This window comes from Eurosta solidaginis, chromosome 2, assembly GCF_040869045.1.
Source record: "Eurosta solidaginis isolate ZX-2024a chromosome 2, ASM4086904v1, whole genome shotgun sequence".
NCBI classification, from domain to species: Eukaryota; Metazoa; Arthropoda; class Insecta; order Diptera; family Tephritidae; genus Eurosta; species Eurosta solidaginis.
In genome coordinates this window covers 260,728,128-260,752,340 of record NC_090320.1, presented here as the reverse complement: position 1 = coordinate 260,752,340, position 24,213 = coordinate 260,728,128, and the positions used below count along the sequence as shown (strand labels likewise).

The following is a 24,213-nucleotide window of genomic DNA, read 5'->3' as shown; positions in this document are numbered from 1 at the left end:
TTTTTTAAATATATATAATAATAACGTAAAAAAGCAAGAAAAATTAAAAATTAGTAAAAATCCGTTGTGTGATAAAAAACTACTATGTAGATTAGTATTATATACTTCATTACAGTCAATACAAAAAAAAATTCCCTCCCCTGGAATCGCGCATGGATTTAGCAACTCCTGCACCGAACGAACTTAAGGCTAACACCGAAATTAATGTCGTTTATACCGATTTTAGAAAAGCTTTCGATAAAGTTTCCCATTCACTTCTTCTGCTCAGTTTTATTAGGCTTACCGTCTTTGTTTTTCTCCTGGGTAACTTCATACTTCAAGGTAAGAAAGCTTGCGGTATATTTAATAATAGTCGGCTAGAATCTATTGATGTTACTTCAGGTGTTCCTCAGGGCAGCCACTTTGGTCCAGTGTTGTTCTGATATTCATTTATGACCTTCAAATATTTTGAAGTACTGCAAGCCGCTGCTAATGGTAATGTTAATGTCACTAAACCTGCCGAAGGGCAAGTTCATGTGCTTCACAAGGAAATCCCACCAATCCCATGATTTACGATTATATCATTAAACTCGATTTTAAATTACAAATTAAATGTTACGTGAAGAGAGCGAAAGGAACTTTCACATTCGTCAAACGTTGGTTAAGGTATTCATTGATCCATATATTACCAAAACTTTCTATATATCTTTGATGAGAACAATATTGAAATATGCTCCGATAATCTGGAAGCCACGTTATCAGACCCACCGCCACAAAGTAGAATTGGTTCAAATGCAATATCTGCTTTTTGCGTTAAGGGACCTACCGTGGGATGCCTCAAAGATTTTTCCTCCCTACTCCAGTTTTAGAAAACATTTTCAAACATTTCATACGCTTTCTACATATCTGTGTACTGATATCAAAAAGGACTGCCAAAATATTAGCACGTCCGACTCACTCCTACTAACAACATTATATACACAATGACTTGGGTGAATAGCTTGGAATGACGTTCTTTCCAACCTCCGACACTTATCACAATCTCTAATAATTTGCGTGGGTGGCTCAGAATGACGTTCTCTCCAACCTCCCAGAAAACGCAGCCCTAATTACTGTGTGATAAATATACATTAGCTGCTCGAAAACCTGTCCATTTCGACTGCATAAGTCATAAATTCCGGTTGTTCCGCATCACAGTCCATCCCGAGAACTTATTTAATAACATATGTGACCTGGAATCATCAAACGACCCTATTGTGCGAAAATACCGTTTTTCTGTTTTTGAGTGGTTCTCATAGGAAATTTTCTATCTTTCTTAGTTTTTTCACAAATCTCATTTAAAGTACAAGTGAAAAGTTAAGTTGAGAACAAGTCAAAATCTTTAAACGCGTTTTTCTCGAAAACTTGTTTTCGCACAATAGGGTCGTTTGATGATTACAGGCAGGGCCGGATTAATCCTCAACGGTGCCCTAGGCAACCATAAATTTGCCCTTTTTTTCACGTCCGTTCCCTTATTTTTTCGATTAAAAACTACAAACTTTTATCTTTCATAAAAATTTTATTGTCACAATGTAATAATATCAAAAAAATTACTATCTACATTTTAAACATGTCGTGTAGAAATTAGTTTTCGGCAAATTCATCAATTATATCATCAATATCGATTTTGTTCAATAAATTGACTCAACGCAAAGTATACATAACATCTCGAGTCGCTTTTGTCGCGTTGTAGCTCTTTTAGCAGCTTTGGTTCTTTTTAATTGCGAGAAGGATCGTTTCGCGGAACAATTTGTGATCAAAAATGTAAAAAAATCCGGAGAGCTAGTTTTGTGTTAGGAAATACATTGGCTAATTGATCTTCCATTAGAATCTTATACAAATGACTATGAGTTTCTTGTGCATCAGTGTATCTGGAGTTCACGTAACTTTGGAATTGTTTCATTTCAATGAAAAATTCTTCCAAATCTCTAGAATAAAAACGAACTAAGTTATTTATAGCTTCGTGGAGGTCTCCATCACTTAGAGAAAAGTTGATGGGAAATGCAAATATCTCTGAAACTTCCATATGCACTTTCGCACGCCGCTTGATTTCACTGTGAAGATTGTCGATGATTTCGAGGAAACCTTTTGTCCTAAAATCATAGAGAGGCGAAAATTCTACTTCTGGACTTCTGGAGTATTTTGTGATTCATCATCAGCAATGACTTCTAGAGCCTTTAATATGATATCAAATGAATCGTAAACTGCATCCGTCGCATTCGAATGTGCTTCCCAGCGTGTAGTTGACAATGTCTTCAAAGTTTTCTCATTGTTTATTTTATTTTTTAATACGCACCAACGATAGCTGGAATTATATAATGTCTGCGTATTGGCGAAAAAATCTACTGCATAAAAACAGCACTTCACTGCATGCTCCCAATTGAATTTTATTTAAAAAAATAAAATTTATTTTCAGTTCTAATTATATTTTTCTTTCACCCTTTAGAATTTTATGTGTGTAAGAAAATTTTAGAAGTCTTTTTCATTTTTCGGTTGCCGCCTAAAATCGGGGGCCCCAGGCAACGGCCTATTCTGCCCACTTATTAATCCGGCCCTGATTCCAGGTCACATATATTCTATAGTATGAATTTCGTTTCTATACTTCTGTAAATTTAATTCTTAATTATATTCAGTCTGATTAATTGTTTTTTAATTTGTAGACAAATAAATAAAATAATAAATTATAACTTTAACAAACTTTTTGAGATTAGGTTAGGTAAGTCGGTAGCAGCTCTTATAGAGGACAACATGAAGGTCCGTTGTTATACCACATACAATAAAATGACGGTGACGTAGCAATAACTATTTAGAGAATCGTTGCGTAGCAACGATAAAGTTGCGAATGATACCGATTTCAACCTTGGATAAATCCTCCGGAGATCCAAGTGAGTCGCGACCGAAGTACTTTCGCCTAGTTCTGCCAAAAGCTGGGCAATCAAGCATAAAGTGATTTGATGATCCCACCTCATCATCCTCCATAAAGCTACATTGGGGTGCGGTTTCCAGTATATTGAGACGTACAGCATGGATTCCCATGGGGCAGTGCCCTGTCAAACCCACAATGACCATTGATAGGTCAGCCTTAGTGAACCCAATTATTTCGGCAGACCTCCTGCCATCCACTTCCGGCCAGAAAGATCTTGCAATAGGTGGTGTCCGCGCAACGTTTGCTCAGCTGATTCGAGGCCCAACTATAAAGGAGCAAACCACAGGTGGCCAGCGGAATCCCGAAATTCATCCGGGCTAAGAGATGCGCCTGACAGTTGCCCGGGATATCACTATCGCCCGGAACCCAAACAATCTTAATTATCAAATAGTTCGATGCAATCGCAAGCGAGGTCAGGTACTCCTAGACCACCCTCGATCGCACTGTAGTTGAACTCAAGGTCTTTAAAGCCGCTTGGCTATCAGAGTAGATGTTAAATTCTCTAACCGTATTAGCACTGGATAGCGTTTCATCCACCGCATCCTTAATCGCAGCAGCAGCAGTTAGCTTGTTTAAGTTCAAACAGGGCCGGATTAACAAGTAGGCAGAATAGGCAGTTACCTGGATTCCGATTTTAGGGGGCCCCCAAAAAATTAAAAAGACTTCTAAAATTTTCTGACAAACATAAAATTCTAGAGAGTGAAAGAAAAATATAATCACAACTGAAAATAATTTTTACTCAAATAAATAAAATTCAATTAACCGCATTCAAAAGGCGACGTCCGACGAACTAGAGAAGGTTCCTAAAAAGGATATTTCCGACTCATTTGACAAATTGTATTAGCGTGCAAAGAAGTGTATCGAAGTGAAAGGAGTGTGTATTGAATAATATAAAAGGTTTATAATTTTTCTTCAGTTGGAAGGTCATACTGGTGAAAGTCTAGTGAATCAAACTTTAAAGTTTCTTACTGAAGACTGTGGTTTAGATATTCAAAACTGTAGAGGACAATAATATGACAACGCATTAAACATGTCCGGAGAGTATAAAGGTGTGCAAGCAAGAATATTGAGTTTGAATGAGAATGCGATCTATGTTCCCTGTTCCGCGCATTCCCTTAATATGTTTGGAGAGCAGGAGTTTTTTTCGCCATTATGCATACATTATATAATTTTTTTCCGTTTCCACCTATCGTGGGGCGTATTAAAAAATAAAATAAACAATGAGAAAACTTTGAAGACATTATCAACTACACGCTGGGAAGCACATTCGAATGCGACGGATGCAGTTTGCGATTCATTTGATATCATATTAAAGGCTCTAGAAATCATTGCTGATAATGCATCACCAAATACTGATACTCGATATGAGGCGACGTGTATCGCGAATAAAATGCAAAAATTCGAATTTGGTTTCATGTTGATTTTATGGAACTCTATTTTGACTGCTGTGCGTTCAGTGAGTAAGTCATTGCAAAGCGAAAGAGCAGATTTGCAAACGTGTGGTTTTTTGTACGGATTGTTAGAAGAGAGTTTAGTTTCATTCCGTGAAAAGTTCAACGATTTTGAGGAAAAATAAAACAATTATTACCTGGTGTAGGTTATACAGAAATCGTAAAACGTACTCGTCGTAGAAAAAACCAACCTAATGACGGAAATGCTCCAGAAGTCCAGAAATATAATTTTGGTCTCGCTATGATTTAAGATAAAAGGTTTCCTCGAAATCATCGACAATCTTCACAGTGAAATCAAACGACATGCGAAAGTGTATATGTAAGTTTCAGAGATATTTGCATTTCTCATCAACTTTTCTCTAAATGATGGAGACCTCCACGAAGCTATAAATAACTTAGTACGTTTTTATTCTAGAGATTTGGAAGAATTTTTCATTGAAATGAAACAATTCCAAAGTTACGTGAACTCCAGATACACTGATGCACAAGAAACTCATAGGGTAAGTCATATTTTTAAAATTTTCTGTTTTACCACCAATGCTTTTAGCTAAGTCACAAATTAGCCTACCTGTCAGCTGGCTTATTCTCGACTTTCAACAGTGTTGCTGTAGTACAAATTTTGAGTCGAATTAAAGCAATATTTATACTTATTTCATTATGCAATTATAGCAACCCCGATATTATAAGCAACTGACAACTGTAACTGACAATATTTCAAATTCACTGGGTGGCGTGTAATTAAACCGTAGTCAATAATACTACTATGTATAAAACAGCTGATAGGGTTTTTGTATGTCAAATGAGTTTAGTAGCTAAGTTGGTGAAACCGAAAAAAAAAACTTAGCCTCAAATCTGGGCTAATTTAAGTTGCAACTAAGTTTTAGCTAAGTCGAGTTGGTGAAATCGGCCCATAGTCATTTGTATAAGATTCTGTTAGCCGATGTATTTCCTAACAGAAAACTAGCTCTTCAGTTTTTTTTAACTTTAATGATCACAATTTGTTCTGCCGAACGATGCTTCTCGCAATTAAAAAGAATCAAAGCTGCTGAAAGAGCTAAAACGCGACAAGAGCGACTCGAGATGTTATGTATACTTTGCATTGAGTCAGATTTATTGAACAAAATCGATATTGATGATATAAATGATGAATTTGCCGAAAACAAATGTAGAAAACCACATGTTTAAAATGTAGATAGTAATTTTGTTGATATTATTACATTGTGACAATAAAATTTTTATGAAAGATATAAGTTTGTATTTTTTAATCTAAAAAAAAAACGGAACGGACGTGAAAACAGGGCCCCAAATTGATGGTTGCCTAGGGCCCTGTTGAGGGTTAATTCGGCAATGAGTTCAAATAACTATAAACTTCAATTTAAATTTTCAAGTTTGTCAAATTTATAAAAAAGTCGATGGGTTGCATTCTTTTTTTTTTTCAACGAAACAATTTAAAATTGTAGAAAAAACGTACATCCTAATGTAGAAACTCGTTCTGCAGTCTGGCATGCTTTTGTTGGGCTTTTGTTGCTAGCGCAGCCAGTTGATACATACTCAATAACTTCCCGGGCCAAAGGGAGTGTGTGCACATCAACTTTCATATACGGAAGGAGAATCCCAGGAAAATAAGGCTTAACAAATTCATATTAAATCATTTCATTTTGTTTAACGTGTAGATACAAAGTGAAAAATACATTTTTTTAATGCCATTGAGATATTATCTGCATATTTTAAGCCATTGCTGCTTATTTAAATGTATGTACATAGGTTTACCTGTATGCATGTATATTTGTTCGAGTGACGAGACCTGGTCATATTTTGGAATGGAAGGATTTTCTTTTTCATATGCCTCCCGCAGTTGGGATATATTTTTGATTATACACCAATCTAAAATTAGTCACTGAATGTATATCATAAAATATGAAATTGTGTGAACAAAATAACAAAAGCTGATGAGTAAGTTCTTTTAATCCTTTCGCGATATTGTTGCCATATGGCAACAGTAAATTTTGAAAGGCCGTCAACACTCTCTTGTAAAAATTATCAACTTTTTTCGTACACATTTTCAAAAATTGAAATTTAGTGATTCAATTGAAATAAAATAAATTATAATCGCCCATTAAATATCGGTAATATAACATTTTTAAAGAAAGGCTTCTGGCATATAGCACTTTTCGCTGAAATTTGTGTTTTGCATTTTTAAATTTTTGAGGTATTTTTGGCAAATGTTTTCAACAATTTTTGAATAAAGTACATATGTTGAAAAATGTCCACTCTGTCGTTTGGCATATAAATAAATAAAGACGTGCTCTTGTTTGCGGAAAAATATTTTCAAATATGGCAAGAAAAATAAGTGGCAGAGTTATAGAAAAGATTTTGGAGAATTTCGAGGACTCAGATTTGTCAGATTTTGAGGATTCCGAATCGGAACTAATATTAGAGTTTTTATTTGGGGCGTTTGACAATAATGAAACTTTCATGATGGAGAAGCTTTCTCGTCAAGGTCCGTATGATATAAGTATTACAAATATCAAAGAAGAATGTAATGACGAACTAGCTCAGAAGCTTGTGCTTCGGACTATCAACCAAAATAAGTTAATAACTTTCGATGGAAAAAGACTTCGCGCGCTCCTCCTCAAGCTGTGTTCCCTGAGTCTTGTTCAAGTAACGATTTAAAACTTCCAGTACAGTACATTTTGGGGTACTGCACTGTAGATTTTTTTGAAGAGGTATTGCAGGCGACAAACCAATCCTCTCTTTTAAAAGACGGTCGATCATTTAACTTAACGAAGGAAGAATTTTTTAAGTTTCTTGGTTTGGAGGTTATGATTGGTACAATTGGTTATCCCAAATTGGATACGTACTGGACAGCAACTACAGATAATCCAACATTTCGTCAAAATATGTCAGAGGAAATAGGTGTAGTAAAGTGCTTTTGAAGTCTGAAAAGGAACTAAAAAGGAAGGTAGAGGTAGATTTGATTACCGCATGGAAAGGGAGGACAATCTTTATGTCATAAGATGGCTTGATGGACGTATTGTCCGATTGATTTCAGCAATATATGGCGTAGAGCCGCTTAAAAATGTGAAATGATTTTTCTTTGAAATGAAAAGACGAAAGTTGAAATAGCTCAGCCAAACATTGTGGTTGTGTACAACAAGAACATGGTAGGAGTTGATAAAGTAGACTTTCTTCTTTCATTGCTTTGGATATCGATACCGGTCAAGGAAATGGACACTTAAATTATTTGACCACTTTATTGACCTGGTCATATGCAACTCATGGCTGGAATACAGGAAGCATCATGAGGGTAATAATAAAAGCCAAAGGCAGAAACACATGGGTCTGCTTCAGTTCCGCAACGATATTGCTGATGGACTGCTAGCGCATGCAAATAAGGACGTATGTTCTCTCAAACGTGGACAGCCAAAAGTCTCTTTGAATGAAAACTTCGACAGTCCATCAACTTCTCGTATGATATATATGAAACAGCACCATCAATTTCTATCCGATATGATGGATGCGTTAGGTGAAGAACACTGAGAAAAAAACAGATGCAAATTAAAAGGATGTTCAGGATTTTCCATATACAAATGTTCAAAGTGTTCGGTTCACCTATGTCTACCCAACGGCGATAGGGATTGATTTAAGGACTATCACTGCAGCGCCTAAGCGCTTGGTAAGATACTTCTTTGCTTTGTATTATTTTAAGTAATTTATATAGCTCTAGTTTTCTGTATTACTTTTTATGCTAAGCTTTTTAGAACTCTTGATTTATAAAGAAATTAAAATTTTGATGTCAAACCAAATTTTAATAAACGTACGAACCTTTATTCAAAAACCAAAAAAATACTGATTTTCTTTATCATACAAAACATTTGTTGCCATATGGCAACATAAAAAAATAGCATTTAACAAAAAAAAATTTCCAAAAAAATTGATTTGTATTGTTATTGGTGCTAAAACAAATACTCAGACAAAAATTTGGATTTTTTGAATGGCGCAATAAAAAGATGTAGCGAAAGGGTTAATGAATAATTCCTATCGTTATCATGGTAATTCGATCTATATTATATAAAACTATGATCGGGACACCTACACACGCATTTTCCTGCAAAAAATCGTGCGATTAAACCCTAAAGAGAGTGGTACGCGTTTGATAAATTTTGTGTACAGTGGGGTATAGTTGTTGTTCTTGTTGTAGCAGTGGTTCGCCGGAGAGAAAGGGGTGTTAGAGGCGCTGGTTCCACATTGCCGTTGAAAAAAATGGTTGGTGTCGTTACAAGCAGGACATACAATATGTATGTCGGTATTGATTCTGGATAGGTAAGAGTTTAACCTAAGTATTAAAGTATCCAGATCAAAGGTGAGCCAGAGTGTTGTGCGTCTCCCTGGGAAAATTGCTTTCCTCTACTGTTAGTACAGGGTATTTGACTTTAAGAACGGCGTTCACCGGACAATTCCTGGCATAGAGGTCTGACGTATTTTTGTGGATATCACGGAGGACCTTATTATGCCCTACTTCTTCATACGGCTGAATTCTCAGTATGTCCTCAAAATCCTTAGTGAGATGACAGCTTTAGTCCCTGGGAGGCGATTTGTGGGTATTCCACAGAAACTGTTGGATGAGCATTTCATTTCTCTAGCATGTGGCGAGTACTCTCGCTCACTGTGTAGATGGTATTCTGGGGACATCAGAAGACAACCCGTAGCAGTTCTGAGAGCCGGTTTTGACCGGCCTGTAGCTGCTTCCAATGTGTATCCGTCATGCTCGGTGACCATATTGAGAACGCGTGACGTGTAAGCGGCCGGCTTATTGCTTTGTAATGAGCGTTTCTTTTTCTTTACCCTGAGTGCTGCCGGCAAGAAATTTGAAGATTTTTCTGCGGCACATTGTCGTATAATTGATCCCCTCTAGTCGCTTTTCGGTAGAGTTTGGGTTTACAATTTTGAAATTTATGTAGCCAGTTTTAAGAAACAATGAAAAATGAAATGAGTTAAATAAAAAATATTGAATGTGATTGAATCGAATTATTTCAGAAAAATTAGAAGCCTTATTTGTTTTATTTTTCTTTTTCTACAACACCAACAAGGAAGAAATTTAAAATATTGTATTAGAGTTTAAAAAATTATAAAATTCATAAGAACTCCCGTAAGGATAGAAAGAAGACTTGTCTAGCATTACCCAGAGGCCAACAAAAGAGACTTGCCCGATAGTGCCCGTAAGGGTACGAAGAGAGTCTTTCGAACAGTACCAGTAGCAATACAAAAAAGGACCTAGGAGAAAGGGGTATAAAGAGGACGCGTCCAACAGTACCGGTAAGGGTATTAAGGGTACTGTCCGACAGAACCCGTAGGGGTACTACTCGTCCGAAACTACTCGTAGAGGTCTCTGCATAGGACATGCTTAAACAAAAGGGATCACTTCAACACATATAAAGAGATCAAAACGGTTCCATTCCAGACTAATCTTTCTTTTTCGTCTCCTTCCTACTATCACAACCCGTTCTCCTGCTTGTTCATTCTTTTCCCCTTTCCTCCCTTTTCTTTTGCCATTATCATTCTCTTTCCCTCTCTTTTCTTCACTTCCTTTTTCCCTACTCCTCTTTCCTTTCGTTCCCTTTCGCATTCGGCTTCCGCTCCTTCATATGTCTGGATATCTACTTAAAATAAATGTTAAGATGAACCGAATCCAGATTTTTGCTACTTTTTCAAAATTTGATAGTTTTTTTTTACAAGAAACATCGGCCGTCTTCAAATTTGCGAATTACGTAGCCCTAAATAAACCTGTAGATTGACTTGCCACCCTTCAAGCACTCTTCTACGCAATCGAATTAGTGTAGCCAGATGCTGACAGCTTCGAATAGGCCGCAGTCGTCCTTCCCAATCCTTACAGAGCTGGTGGTGTTTCTCAAGGTCATTTGACAGAGCCTTAACAACTCTGCAAGGAACTTCAATTCAGACATATATCTGGTCGATAGCAGATTTACCAGGTCTGAAGCCGCACTAAGAAGTATTTCGCACAGTACGCCAGATAACCCCTGTACGCGATATCAATCTGGCTGATTTCGCGGTAATTTTGGCGGCTTGCGGGTTTGCTTTTCTTGTGGATTGGGCGGATTACACTTTAATCTTGAATTCTTTAGTGAACCGCCGGATTTTTAGGTAGAATTTAAGGGCATTGTTCCTATCAGCCAGCATCTGGAGCTCCTCGCACTAACGGTATTCTGCCTGACGTTTTTTTCCTTTTAAATAGGTGTCTCTCTTCCTTTCTAGCATCACGATAACGCTCCAATATACGAATGAAGATTCTGTGCTGGCCTGCTTGTCATAGGAGTCAATGTGGAATATTACTATTAGTGGATCGTCTAAAGTAATGTGACGAATATTAGCATCACTAAGCTGCTACTAAATAAATGCACAACAACAATAAAGCAGCCACTCTTATGTAGAAGGCGACGAAGAGTTATCTCACACACACAAATATGTAGTCATCAGCCGAAGTAGTTACTCATACATACACACTAGAGTGGAGTGAATTTATTTTTTTTCGAAATCGCTTTTGGCTGACCTCAAGAAAGTTGCCTTTCTAAACCAGAAATAAGGTAGAAAATTTTTATTTCACTCATCGTATGTTTAGAGGTGCCCCAACGCAACTAAACTTTGAAAAAGACGGTAGGTACAACATTTTTTTTTTGTTTTTTTTTTTTTTGTTATTGATTTGCTTTCGATTATTGTTATTGTGCTCATTGATTTCAAAGCCTACTGATTTTCATGGCCTAGTATGTGCCAGTAAAACTTTTACTTATACACTTGATTAGAAACATACTATTATCAACAAAAAACTGTAAAACACCATTTAAAATTTGTCGTTTTTAGTTATGATATGTAATTTTACTAAAGTTATGTATATTAAAAAAGAAAGAAAATAAATATGTAAATAATGAGCTTTGTAAAATCGCGATTATTTTGCTCAACTTCTTGGGGCTGGGGGGCACCTCAAAACGCCATCCTACGAAAATAATATTTGGTGGTCTTGGTTAATTCTTATAAAGACAACTTTTCATTGCTAGGCCATTATAAAAAAAAACAAAACAAAAAAAAAAAAAAATCCATAGGGTATCACTCCACCCTAATACACACGCATATGGTTATGGGAGAGGCGTGGATTACATGTATATATCTGGTAACTAACCAAGCATGAGCCACAACTGTTCGCGAAATTACTAGACCTTAGGAGAAATGGGTGAAAGAGAAAACCGAGAGTATAAAAGCAGCGCCATCTGATTAATAACTAATCAGTTTTGATTTAAACACGCTATTGGTTGTGGGGTACTTCTCCCAAAGTAACCTAAATACAGACCAGTTTGCAATACTGAATATGGGAGTGATTTATTCAACAGTTTAGCGATTCGAACGTTAGCAGAAGTAATTTAATCTCTAGTTTTATATGTCATAGCAATCGAACTCAATCACTTCGATACGTATGGAAAACACATCACGCTTTATATGACGGCAGTACATAATACAATATCATAACTCATTCTTCTCAAGGGCAATTTTTCCATGTAATTCTAAATTTGGAAAATTTGGCGTTTATTAATAAATCCTTTATTATGCGTTCTTGCGTTTCTATTTTCGCCTTTTATTGATTTGCGTAATTGTCATTGTTGTTTGTGTTGGCGGCGGCGATGACGACCAAATACATAACGCCGAGCAGACAACAAAGGTCAGGACAGGTCACAATGAAAGGGCGTCGTCCTTGTTGTGTTGCATAGCTTTAACGGTTTTACTGTGTACCGATTCAATTCATTCATTCATTAACACCAATTTCACAAAGATAGCTAATGAAGTAATTAATCAAGTTTGCTACATTCAAGCGCTTATTCAGTTCATTTCCTCATACAATATATAATTTTTTTATTGCGAGTACATTACTGTCAATATTTTATAAGAACTTAGCACACCCAGCATATGTGGCTCTGCCCGAATATAAGCTTGCCTATCTATAATTGAAACATGGTTCCATTCTCACCATCTCCCACTATCGCTCCCACTCCGACTCCCTCTCGCACCCCCACTCACAAACTCATTCGTACTCTCACTGCTACACCCGCGGCATTGTTACATTCCTTATTTTGTTGTTGTTGTAGCGATAAAGACACTCCCCGAAGGTTTTGGGGAGTGTTATCGATGTTGGTGGTCCTTTGCCGGATATATGTGGATCCGGTAAGTTCTGGTAACAAGCACCATTAAGGTACAAGCCCTACAATCTCGAGAACGATTTATTGTGACCATATTAAACCTTCTAGACCATTCCGCCCCACCCCCTGCTTCCATGAACAACTTTAGTTCGCCAGAGCCTCGCCTGCTATGAAAAAAGGTACGTGGTGAGGTTGACAATTGGGTTAAAGTTATACACTGCGCTGGTACCCCGTTGAAAGGTTTGCGATACACAAGTCCTTGAATCCTGACATTCCTAAATATAACAGCTTGCTTCCACGAAAGGTATTATAGTCCAGTCATCTTGACCTCGGAATTTGAGATAAGAAGCTAGGAACTTACATATGCCTTTACAGCGCGGAAAGCGCGAGCAGTCGGTGAAAGTTTGCGAATATGTTCAAATTTTGCATGAGGCTCCGCCCCTTTGTAGACTAATTTTCCAGCTGCTTATCTCAAATTACGAAATTTTTCCTTTTTCTAACCTAAAATGATAGGTGTTGAGTCTTCCGACTGTTGAACCAAAGGAGGAGCCTTGTTATTTCTGGCGTATGACTTATCGCGGATGTATTTTAAGCCCCTATACCTTAACTTGGCATTAACAGCATTATCTGCAAAAACAATTTCAGCTTAGAAATAACTCTTACCAACAAGCTACTTTGGACTGAGTAAACAATTGAAAAGTATGACAAACAAAAATCTTGCTTAACAAGTCGCGCATCCTACCTGTCCTGATGTATGGCTCGGAATCATGACCGGTGTCGAGAGAAGATGGGATGGCTCTTGGAGTGTTCGTGAGAAAAGTTTTGTGGAAGTTTATTGGTCCTGTCAATAACAACGGCGACTACCACAGAAAGTATAATGATGAGATAGTCCAGCGAATAGAAACCCAAAGGCTTCACTGTGTAGGTTATGTTATGCGCATAAACGACGACGCTCCGGCCAAGAAAGTATTGCAGTCGACTACGTAGTTTGGAAGCATAGGAAGAAGGAGACCACCACTGAGTTGAGAGAGGCAGGTGGAAGAAGACTTGACCTCTCTTGATGCATACAATTGGCGTCAGTTATCGCGAAACAGGGAGAGTTGGTGTGACTTGTTACGTAACGGCCAAAATCGATTAGGCGGTTAAGCGCCAATTAATGATGATGACGATAACCATCGATCTTAACGGATTCAGCACGTCGAACTACATGACAGTAGCTGAGTATGTTCAAATACCACTGCTTACAGCTAAAAAACTCAACAAAAAACTCTACTAAAACTTTTGTCCAAATCGAGTAATCGGTTCGGTACGTAACACTCACGACTGACTACGCCTGCAAATGGATCGATAAAGTCGTCTCGTCATTTCCCATGCTCTGTCGCATATATAAATCGGTAAATATGTATTTATGTAAAAAAATGTCTGTTTGTGTTGAAAAGAAAAATCAAAGCAGACTTGGATTCCCAGCTTTACCTATACGCTCGCGCTTGGGGTGTCTCAAGCGGGTGAGCTAAATTGACTCTTTGTTGGGGTATGTGGAAGATTGTTAGTTACTCTGCTGCAGCGTTTGTGTACGAAATGCAGGACAGGGTGTGGCAGAGAACTTAGCATAACAGCGTAATAGCAGCGCCACCACACACACATGCACACCCACATGGAGTGCGAATGTTTGTTGTACTTTGCTTGCAATAACGCACAGATAATATTCAACCCTGTTCTCTAGTCGTCGTATGAGACTGCCACAGTAAGTTTTTTGTTAAGGTGAGTTTGGGGTATCGGAGAACTTCAGACGCCAACAGCTAAATGCCGACAATACAAAGTCATACATTTAACAAATGTAGTATGTATGTATGTATGTGTGTGCGTGTATGTAAGTAAGCTTATAAGGTGCGTGGGTTGAATGTACGCTTGTCGGCGTTGCTGCAGCAAAAACGTTGGTAAAACTTGAATGACGAAATTGAATTGGACTTACTTATTCCTGAAACGGTTGTTGGGGACGCACTCGTCCAGGGTTTTGCCCGTTAAAGCGCCGTAAATACACATGCACTTATAGGTATATGTATTTGTTTGTATATTGACATTTGAAGTACTCATCCTTAAGTTTTTGGTCTGTCTAGACGCATGTAGATGGCATTTATAACAGGGAAATGACAAAGTTGGCCATAACTGTAGGATTGTTGTGGAGTTTATTTGCAGACAGGCAAAAAACGCGTGCTCCATACAGAGTTTGTACATAAGTATGTATGTAGTGTTAGGTCTGAGTGTAGACACGTGATGCCAAAGAACTTGAAGGCGTTCACACGATGACCCTGCACTCTCACTAGTTATATTTATAGAAAATTTTGTGATAAATATAAAAAAATATTTTGTACACCAGCTTTTTTTATTAACTCTTAATCTCTAGTTTTGGTTTTTTTTTTGCTCGTTTAGGTTACCTGCTGACTAGAGTGGAGGGCAAGATTGGCTCGCCGGAAAAACCACTTTCGGACTTGGGCTTGATTTCATATCGCTCTTATTGGAAAGATGTACTATTGGACTACCTCTGCAATCGAACCGGAAGTACGTTGAGCATCAAGGAAGTATCACAGGTAAAATTGTGTGAGAGAGAGAGCTAAAGTAATATTGTAAGGATTGCTAAGACACAGTTAATTGAGTTTTGAAGTCAATTATATCACTAAGCTTTTGATAGCTTAAAAATACAGGCACAAGTACGGATGATACTGAACATTATATACCCAGCTGTGTCTTTCCATACATATTGTAACGATTTTGAGGAAACTCGGCTTATTTTACACCTTCTGCAAACGTTCTTAAATTGTTGAATAAATAACTCCAATATTCAGTAATGCAAAATGGTTTTTATTAGATTACTTTGGGAGTAGTACAATTATAATTCACTTCGCAACTGATAGCGCGTTTAAATCAAAATGATTTCTGACTACTCAGCTTGTGCTGCTTTTATACTCTCTGTTGCCTTGTCCGCATATTTCTCCAAATGTCTAGACGTTTCTCCTTCTAGAATCTACTACTTGGTTACCAGCCATAGCATGTGTATTTGAGCTTATAGCCTCTCGCATAGCCAAATGCGTGTGTATATGTGAGTACTACTTCGGCTGATGATTACATGTGTTTGCGAGAATCTCTTCGTTGCCTTGTATGTACATGCATATGTGTGTAAATGATGATTGATTTGTTTACGTACCAAGAGTGTTTATTTAATAACCGCTTAGTGATATGAGTATCACTTAGTGATACTAATATTCGTCACAATATTATCTTTCAGGGCTTTATCCATGTTTATAACCACCCTACTTGTGTAGTGCTGGATCTACCGACTTGCCTCTGGTGTACGCATGTTGTGTTGTGTAGAACAGTTTTTCATCCATGTTGTAGCTTTATCTATCAGCCTCTCAAAAGTTTAAAGCAGTAATTATGGTAATTTGATGGGGCTGTAGTCTTTGAGATACATATGACCGATGTTCCCCGGAAAACTACACGAGCAGTTCGCCAAAAGTATGATACATGATTCATTCTTATGCACGCATCAATATTAGTTTAAGCCATTCACGATCGCTGTAGAATGGGAGAGAATATACCGCCTGGGCCCTGCGATTTAAACTTAGCGAAAGTCTTCATCGCAAATTTGATCTTGGCATCGGTCACCAAGCGCAGCACTACTCGCTCCTTAATCGAAGTGTAAGTGATTTCTGCTTGCTCTTCTGAATCATCTCCCGAAGGGAAATGTGTGTCGAAAAGCGCCTCAAGGAACTCTTCACAAATACGTGACCATTCCCCGTTCTCTTTTTTTGTTAGTGAACTATGAGGTGAACTATGTTCTCTTTGCTAGGACTTTTCTCAGCCGCGCCGTTTTCGCTGGAGCACTCGATATCCGCAAAGAAATTTTTCCATGACACTCTCTTACTCTTGGAAATTTCACGCTTGTAGATCCTTAACAGATCCCTATACTCGTCCTTGTACGTTTCACTTTTCGCTACCTTTGCCAGCTTAAACATTTCTCTTACCTATCTTTTAAGAAGTCTCAGCTCCATGCTTGGCTGCTTTAATTTCCCGCCGAGAGGGCAAGCTACTCGTACGTCTGCCTCTGCTTATTCGCAGTCAGAAGCGACTTTGATAGGAAGTCACTGCTACAACAATATAGGAAGTCATTGGATTCTTCCAGTTCCTCCACATTGGCTATCTTTTGGGTTGTCCCAGATTTGTTTTTGCATCTTTCTGGAATTAAGTCTAGATTTTTGACATACTAAAGGTTCCACCCTTCTGTACCTATTTAAAGGGATGCTGAGGCAGATAGGCACATGGTCGGAGAAGGATGGAGTATCAATAACTGTCCAATTGAGGGTCTATCAATGACCGTCCAATCATATATATGTTCAGAGCTCAATGTAATATCAAGAGCATTGCTGGATGTTGGATCAGCATATGTAGGGATTTACCCCTGTCGGCCATCTGCAAATTGGTTTGCAATATTTAACAAAATAGAGACTCGCCTCTATCATATGTATCTCCTCCTCCCCCCGCATTAATGTGTGCATTTGCATCCCTGCCTATAACCAACCGCCCTTTGCGCTCTCCCATCTAGATGGCATAAATATTAATCCCCTCGTAATATTGTTATGACTTCAGATAAGCTCGTGTACTAATTTTGATGAAGTGTTCACTATTTTTTCACCAGTTATCGTGTTATTAGATGGTCGGTTTATGGTCCTCTGTTACCTGAACGTACCGGATCTGTGTCCGGAAAAGGACCATCGACATCGATAACACTCCCCAAAACCTTCGTTAATAGATTTTCTTGTTTTTATTCTCAGGAAACTGCTATATATTCATATGATATCGTTAGTACTCTGCAAGCATTGGGTATGATGAAATATTGGAAAGGCAAACATATTGTGCTTAAAAAACAAGTAAGTAATATTTTTCTCTATGCCTATTTATTTGTAACTATATTTCTACCTCCCTTTCGCTCGCGCTGCTTTTCATTTATTTTTGCTTTCTCCTTTACGCTCTTCCTTTTTCTTTTACTCCATCTTTACCATTACCTCTGCTTCTGCTTCTACATATCCCTATCCCTTTCCTTCTTCCTACCGACACTATAGCATCTATTCCGAGAACCCTCATTAATGCGAAAATGCACTTGGAGTTTTTTCCAAACCACTGTCGAGCGACGACCCCTTTTAGAAAGTTTTTTTTTTAAGGTATATCGTCCTTTAACCTAAACCTACAACTTGAGTGCATTTTCTGTGTCGAGCGACGACCCCTTTTAGAAAGTTTTTTTTTTAAGGTATATCGTCCTTTAACCTAAACCTACAACTTGAGTGCATTTTCTGTGTCGCACAGTGCAATAAAGTAAAAAATATGTAAAAGTTTAAAAGTTATCTCAAAACTATAAGCTATAAAAAACCGTTAGTACCAAGTACTCCTGAAGTTTGATATGTAGATATACAGATATGCGTCCGGAAACTAATTTTTTTAAGCTAACTAGAGCTCCCCCAGGGTTTGAAGTCAACCCGCAACACAGATAACTTTACCAGAAACAGTTTCGAGCTTTCTGAGAAGAGCTTCGTCGGCTTTTTATTGGTAAGAACCTCTTGGTTTAATAATCACCTTACTATCGATAAACATCGATTTTACATTAAATTTTTATGTGTAGGTGTTACAAAGCGATGAGTCGTCGTTAACTATCGATAACATACCGATAAAAAGTTGGTAACACGCCGATAAGAAATCGATACATTTTCGATTACAAAATCGATAAATTTTCTATCACAAGCCGATAGCAGATTGGTAGCACTCCGATAGCAAGTATATAAGTTTCTTAAAACAAATTTATACTCATTTTATAATATATCGATAACTTTTTGGTAAGTAACTTTTTTGATAAACCGTCAATAACAGTTCGATTGGAAATTTGTAAAAATTCGATAACAAGTCGATAACATATCGATAATTTTTTCGATGATAAATCCAAAACTATTCGATAACAAACGGATAACTCATCGATTAAAAATCGATTTAATTTAATAATTTAGATTGTTATACTCAGTTGAGCAGAGCTCACAGAGTATATTAAGTTTGATTGGATAACGGTTGGTTGTACATATATAAAGGAATCGAGATAGATATAGACTTCCATATATCAAAATAATCAGGATCGAAAAAAAATTTGATTGAGCCATGTCCGTCCGTCCGTCCGTCCGTCCGTCCGTCCGTCCGTCCGTTAACACGATAACTTGAGTAAATTTTGAGGTATCTTGATGAAATTTGGTATGTAGGTTCCTGAGCACTCATCTCAGATCGCTATTTAAAATGAACGATATCGGACTATAACCACGCCCACTTTTTCGATATCGAAAATTTCGAAAAACCGAAAAAGTGCGATAATTCATTACAAAAGACCGATAAAGCGACGAAACTTGGTAGATGAGTTGAACTTATGACGCAGAATAGAAAATTAGTAAAATTTTGGACAATGGGCGTGGCACCGCCCACTTTTAAAAGAAGGTAATTTAAAACCTTTGCAAGGTGTAATTTGGCAGTCGTTGAAGATATCATGATGAAATTTGTCAGGAACGTTACTACTATTACTATATGTACGCTTAATAAAAATTAGCAAAATCGGGGAAGGACCACGCCCACTTTTAAAAAAATTTTTTTTTTAAAGTAAAATTTTTACAAAAAATTTAATATCTTTACAGTATATAAGTAAATTCTGTCAACATTCAACTCCAGTAATGATATGGTGCAACAAAATACAAAAATAAAAGAAAATTTCAAAATGGGCGTGGCTCCGCCCTTTTTCATTTAATTTGTCTAGGATACTTTTAACGCCATAAGTCGAACAAAAATTAACCAATCCTTTTGAAATTTGGTAGGGGAGTAGATTTTACGACGCTAACTGTTTTCTGTGAAAAAGTGCGAAATCGGTTGAAGCCACGCCCAGTTTTTATACACAGTCCACCGTCTGTCCTTCCGCTCGGCCGTTAACACAATAACTTGAGCAAAAATCGATATATCTTTAATAAACTTAGCACACGTACTTATCTGAACTCACTTTATCACGATATAAAAAATGGCCGAAATCCGACCATAACCACGCCCACTTTATCGATATCGAAAATTACGAAAAATAAAAAAATGCCATAATTCTATACCAAATACGAAAAAAGGGATGAAACATTGTAACTGGATTGGTTTATTGACGCAAAATATAACTTTGGAAAAAACTTTGTAAAATGGGTGTGACGCCTACCATATTAAGTAGAAGAAAATGAAAAAGTTCTACAAGGCGAAATCAACAGCCCTTGGAATCTTGGCAGGAATACTGTTAGTGGTATTCCATATATAAATAAATTAGCAGTACCCGACAGATGATTTTCTGGATCACCTGGTCCACATTTTGGTCGATATCCCGAAAACGCCTTCACATATACATCTAAGGGCCACTCGCTTTTAAAACCCTCATTAATACCTTTAATTTGATATCCATATCGTACAAACACATTCTAGAGTCACCCCTGGCCCACCCTAATGGCGATATCTCGAAAAGGCGTCCACCTATAGACCTAATGCCCACTCCCTATTAAAATGCTCAGTAACACCTTTCGTTTGATACCCATATCGTACAAACATTCTAGAGTCACCCCTGGCCCACCCTAATAGCGATATCTCGAAAAGGCGTCCACCTATAGACCTAATGCCCACTCCCTATTAAAATGCTCAGTAACACCTTTCGTTTGATACCCATATCGTACAAACATTCTAGAGTCACCCCTGGCCCACCCTAATGGCGGTATCTCGAAAAGCCGTCCACCTATAGACCTAATGTCCACTCCCTCTTAAAATGCTCAGTAACACCTTTCGTTTGATACCCATATCGTACAAACATTCTAGAGTCACCCCTGGCCCACCCTAATGGCGATATCTCGAAAAGGCGTCCACCTATAGACCTAATGTCCACTCCCTCTTAAAATGCTCAGTAACACCTTTCGTTTCATACCCATATCGTACAAACATTCTAGAGTCACCCCTGGCCCACCTTAATGGCGATATCTCGAAAAGGCGTCCACCTATATACCTAATGCCCACTCTCTCTTGAAATGCTCAGTAACACCTTTCGTTTGATACCCATATCGTACAAACATTCTAGAGTCACCCTTGGTCCACCTTTATGGCGATATCTCGAAAAGGCGACGACCTATTGAACTAAGGATTACTCCCTTTTAAAATATTCATTACCACCTTTCATTTGATACCCATATCGTACAAACACATTCTAGAGTCACCTCTGGCCCACCCCAATGGCGATATCTCGAAAAGGCGTCCACCTATAGACCTAATGCCCACTCCCTCTTAAAATGCTCAGTAACACCTTTCGTTTGATACCCATATCGTACAAACATTCTAGAGTCACCCCTGGCCCACCCTAATGGCGATTTCTCGAAAAGGCGTCCACCTATAGACCTAATGCCCACTCCCTCTTAAAATGCTCAGTAACACCTTTCGTTTGATACCCATATCGTACAAACACATTCTAGAGTCACCCCTGCCCACCCTAATGACGATATCTCGAAAAGGCGTCCACCTATAGACCTCATGCCCACTCCCTCTTAAAATGCTCAGTAACACCTTTCGTTTGATATGGCGATATCTCGAAACGGCGTCGACCTATGGAACTAAGGATCACTCCTTTTCAAAATACTCATTAACAGCTTTCATTCGATACCCATATCGTACAAACATATTCTAGAGTCACCCCTGGTCCACCTTTATGGCGATTTCTCGAAAAGGCGTTCACCTATAGAACTAAAGCCCATTCCCTTTTAAAATACTCATTACCACCTTTCATTTGATACCCATATCGTACAAACACATTCTAGAGTCACCCCTAGTCCACCTTAATGGCGATATCTCGAAAAGGCGTCCACCGATAGACCTAAGGCCCACTCCCTCTTAAAATGCTCAGTAACACCTTTCATTTGATACCCATATCGTACAAACAAATTCTAGATTCAGCCCTGGTCCACCTTTATGGCGATATCCCTAAATGGCGTCCATCAATAGAACTATGGCCTACTCTCTCTTAAAATACTCTTTAATACCTTCCATTTGATACACATGTCATACAACCACATTCCAGGGTTACCCTAGGTCCATTTTCCTACATGGTGATTTCCCTTATTTTGTCTCCATAGCTCTCAACTGAGTATGTAATGTTCGGTTGCACCCGAACTTAGCCTTCCTTACTTGTTTTTATTTTGATTTAATTCAATTAAATTTAAGTTATTACATTTTGTTTTTTTTTATTAAATTTTTTCATTTTTTTTTTCTTGTTTCGGCTTATTTTATTTCATTTTATTTTTTCTTAATTTGTTTTTTTTTATTTCAATTTATTTAATTTTATTGGCTTATATTTTGTTTCTATCTAATTTTTCTCTCTTTATGTTTATTTAATTTAATTTTGATTTACTTTATTCTATTTTATGTTATTTATTTTTTTTTTTTTTGTTAATTTTATACTATTTTATTTTCTTTTCTGTTCTTTTATTTTGCTTTATTTTATGTTTTTTTTTTAAATTTAATTTTATTTTTTATTTATTTTATTTTGTGTGTTTAATTTTCATTTTATTTTAAGTATTTTTTTCTTAATTTCTCTTATTTTTTGTTATTTTATTTGATTTTTCAAATCTAATTTAATTTTATTTTATTTGAATTTTTTTTCTTTGTTTGCACTTTATTACTTCATATGAAGCCAATCAAATAATGTAAAAAGATTTTACGACCAACAAAATCCTAAAAAAAACAATTTCAACTAAACCAGAATACCTGACCACGTACATTATTTTTGTAAACACATTTTGTGTCACTAATAAAAAGCACGCATTTACTCATGTTTGCTCTGGCTCTTTATTTCCAACAAAGCAGCTGTGTATACATCCGTTCGAGCACTTGCATGCGCAAATATTGTGTGTATGCTCGGAAACTTTAAATTATATGAAAATGATAATATGTTTGCCTTGAAATGCTGTGAAATTTCGCTCATATGAACTCTATAATGTAACTTGCTCCCACATTACGCTACAGTGTAGTGACTTTACTTACGCTCTAATTCTTTATTGCTCCATAGAGCATAGAATAACCACGCTCACTCCTACACTTATACATTCTGTAGTACTTCAAAGAGTACATATATACCAATACTACACACTACGCCGGCATTTACATTCTAAATGTACACCGCTATATAGCGTACGTCTTATAAAGACTACGTTAATCCTTACACTTACACTTCTTACGCTTACATTCAGGATTCCTCAAAACTATAAAATTAAACTCAAAATTTAAAAACTTACTAAATAAGTAATAAAAATATTATTAATAAAATTAACATTTCTTACAATATTTTCAGGAAGTGCTCGATGAATATGAGAAACGTGTTAAACAACGAGGCAACTTCCCGAAAATTGACGATAGCTGTTTACGCTGGAGTCCATTCGTTCCCACACAAACTAACAATTCTCCATAATAGTAGGCTTTAGGCTCTCGTACGGAGACAATCGCTATTATCTACGTACACTGAATAATGAAGTTTTATTTAACAATTAATTATAGTTAACAGTGTATATACTTAAATTATATATTTTAAACATTTTAGCATACACTTTTAAGAATAATTAAGTTTTCAAAAAATATTTATCGAAACAATTCGTTTTGTATACAGATTTTGTATATAAAAGAATTTTGCTATGCTCGTTTGAAGCTTTTGTTCTGCTATTTGCTCCGCTCTAAAACATGACGTAGTTCGTAGCAGAGCATAAGAAATGATATCACTTTTTATGCTACGGCTCTGCTCTATGCTCTGTTTATGTTCACAGCCGGAACAGTAACAGCGCATATTTTTCGTTGCTACTGGAGTAGCAATTACATGCACATGTAATACATTTAAATTACAGACTTTGTAAAATAAATACTGCAAAGGAAGGGCTTTTTTCTTCTTAAACTAAAGAATCTCGTAAGAGCATTTCTTCGCAAAAAAATCTCATAAAATATATTCTCTTAGTGTAGTAATTCGTTCACGAAATACGCCCTTAATCTGCAACTGTATATATACTTAAGTACATACTAAATATAAAAACTAATTGATAGAACATTTTTATAAAAATAAATTTTAGCATAAAGTTATAGAAATTTAGTCTAAGATCAATGTATTGAAAGTCCTTTAATAAATTGTAGTTATGTATGTTTTTATAAAAAACACAAACTATTTTTAGCTCCTGGTTATCATTCACAAATCGCTTAAAATTTGTTACTCGACTTGAAAAGTTGCCTTACGGTCTACAAAGGTAATTTTTAAACGATTGGTGAATATTAATAGCGAGCCACATTTTTATTTCAATATGGAGTCGAATTTAGTACGTAATGGGTAATCTATTGGAGTATATAAATTTTGTCCGCATAACGGTGGCTTGTAACGGCATAAATAAAATATAGACTTTCATATGAACGGCTGGATATAAAACAAGTAAGTTCGGGTGTAAACGAACATTACATACTCAGCTGAGAGCTTTGGAGACAAAATAAGGGAAAATCACCATGTAGG

General features: G+C 36.9%; 1 protein-coding gene across 1 annotated transcript in view; it reads left to right on the top strand.

The window, feature by feature from the left end:
- Positions 1-23,871, top strand: part of chm (chameau) — a 67,340-nt gene extending 43,469 nt beyond the window's left edge. The window contains exons 5-7 of the mRNA XM_067767776.1: positions 15,027-15,184; positions 17,426-17,521; positions 23,023-23,871. Of these exons, the coding sequence (XP_067623877.1) occupies positions 15,027-15,184; positions 17,426-17,521; positions 23,023-23,139 (371 nt within the window). The 3' untranslated portion in view covers positions 23,140-23,871. The remainder of the gene's footprint in view (positions 1-15,026; positions 15,185-17,425; positions 17,522-23,022) is intronic.
- The last annotated feature ends 342 nt before the right edge of the window (positions 23,872-24,213 follow it).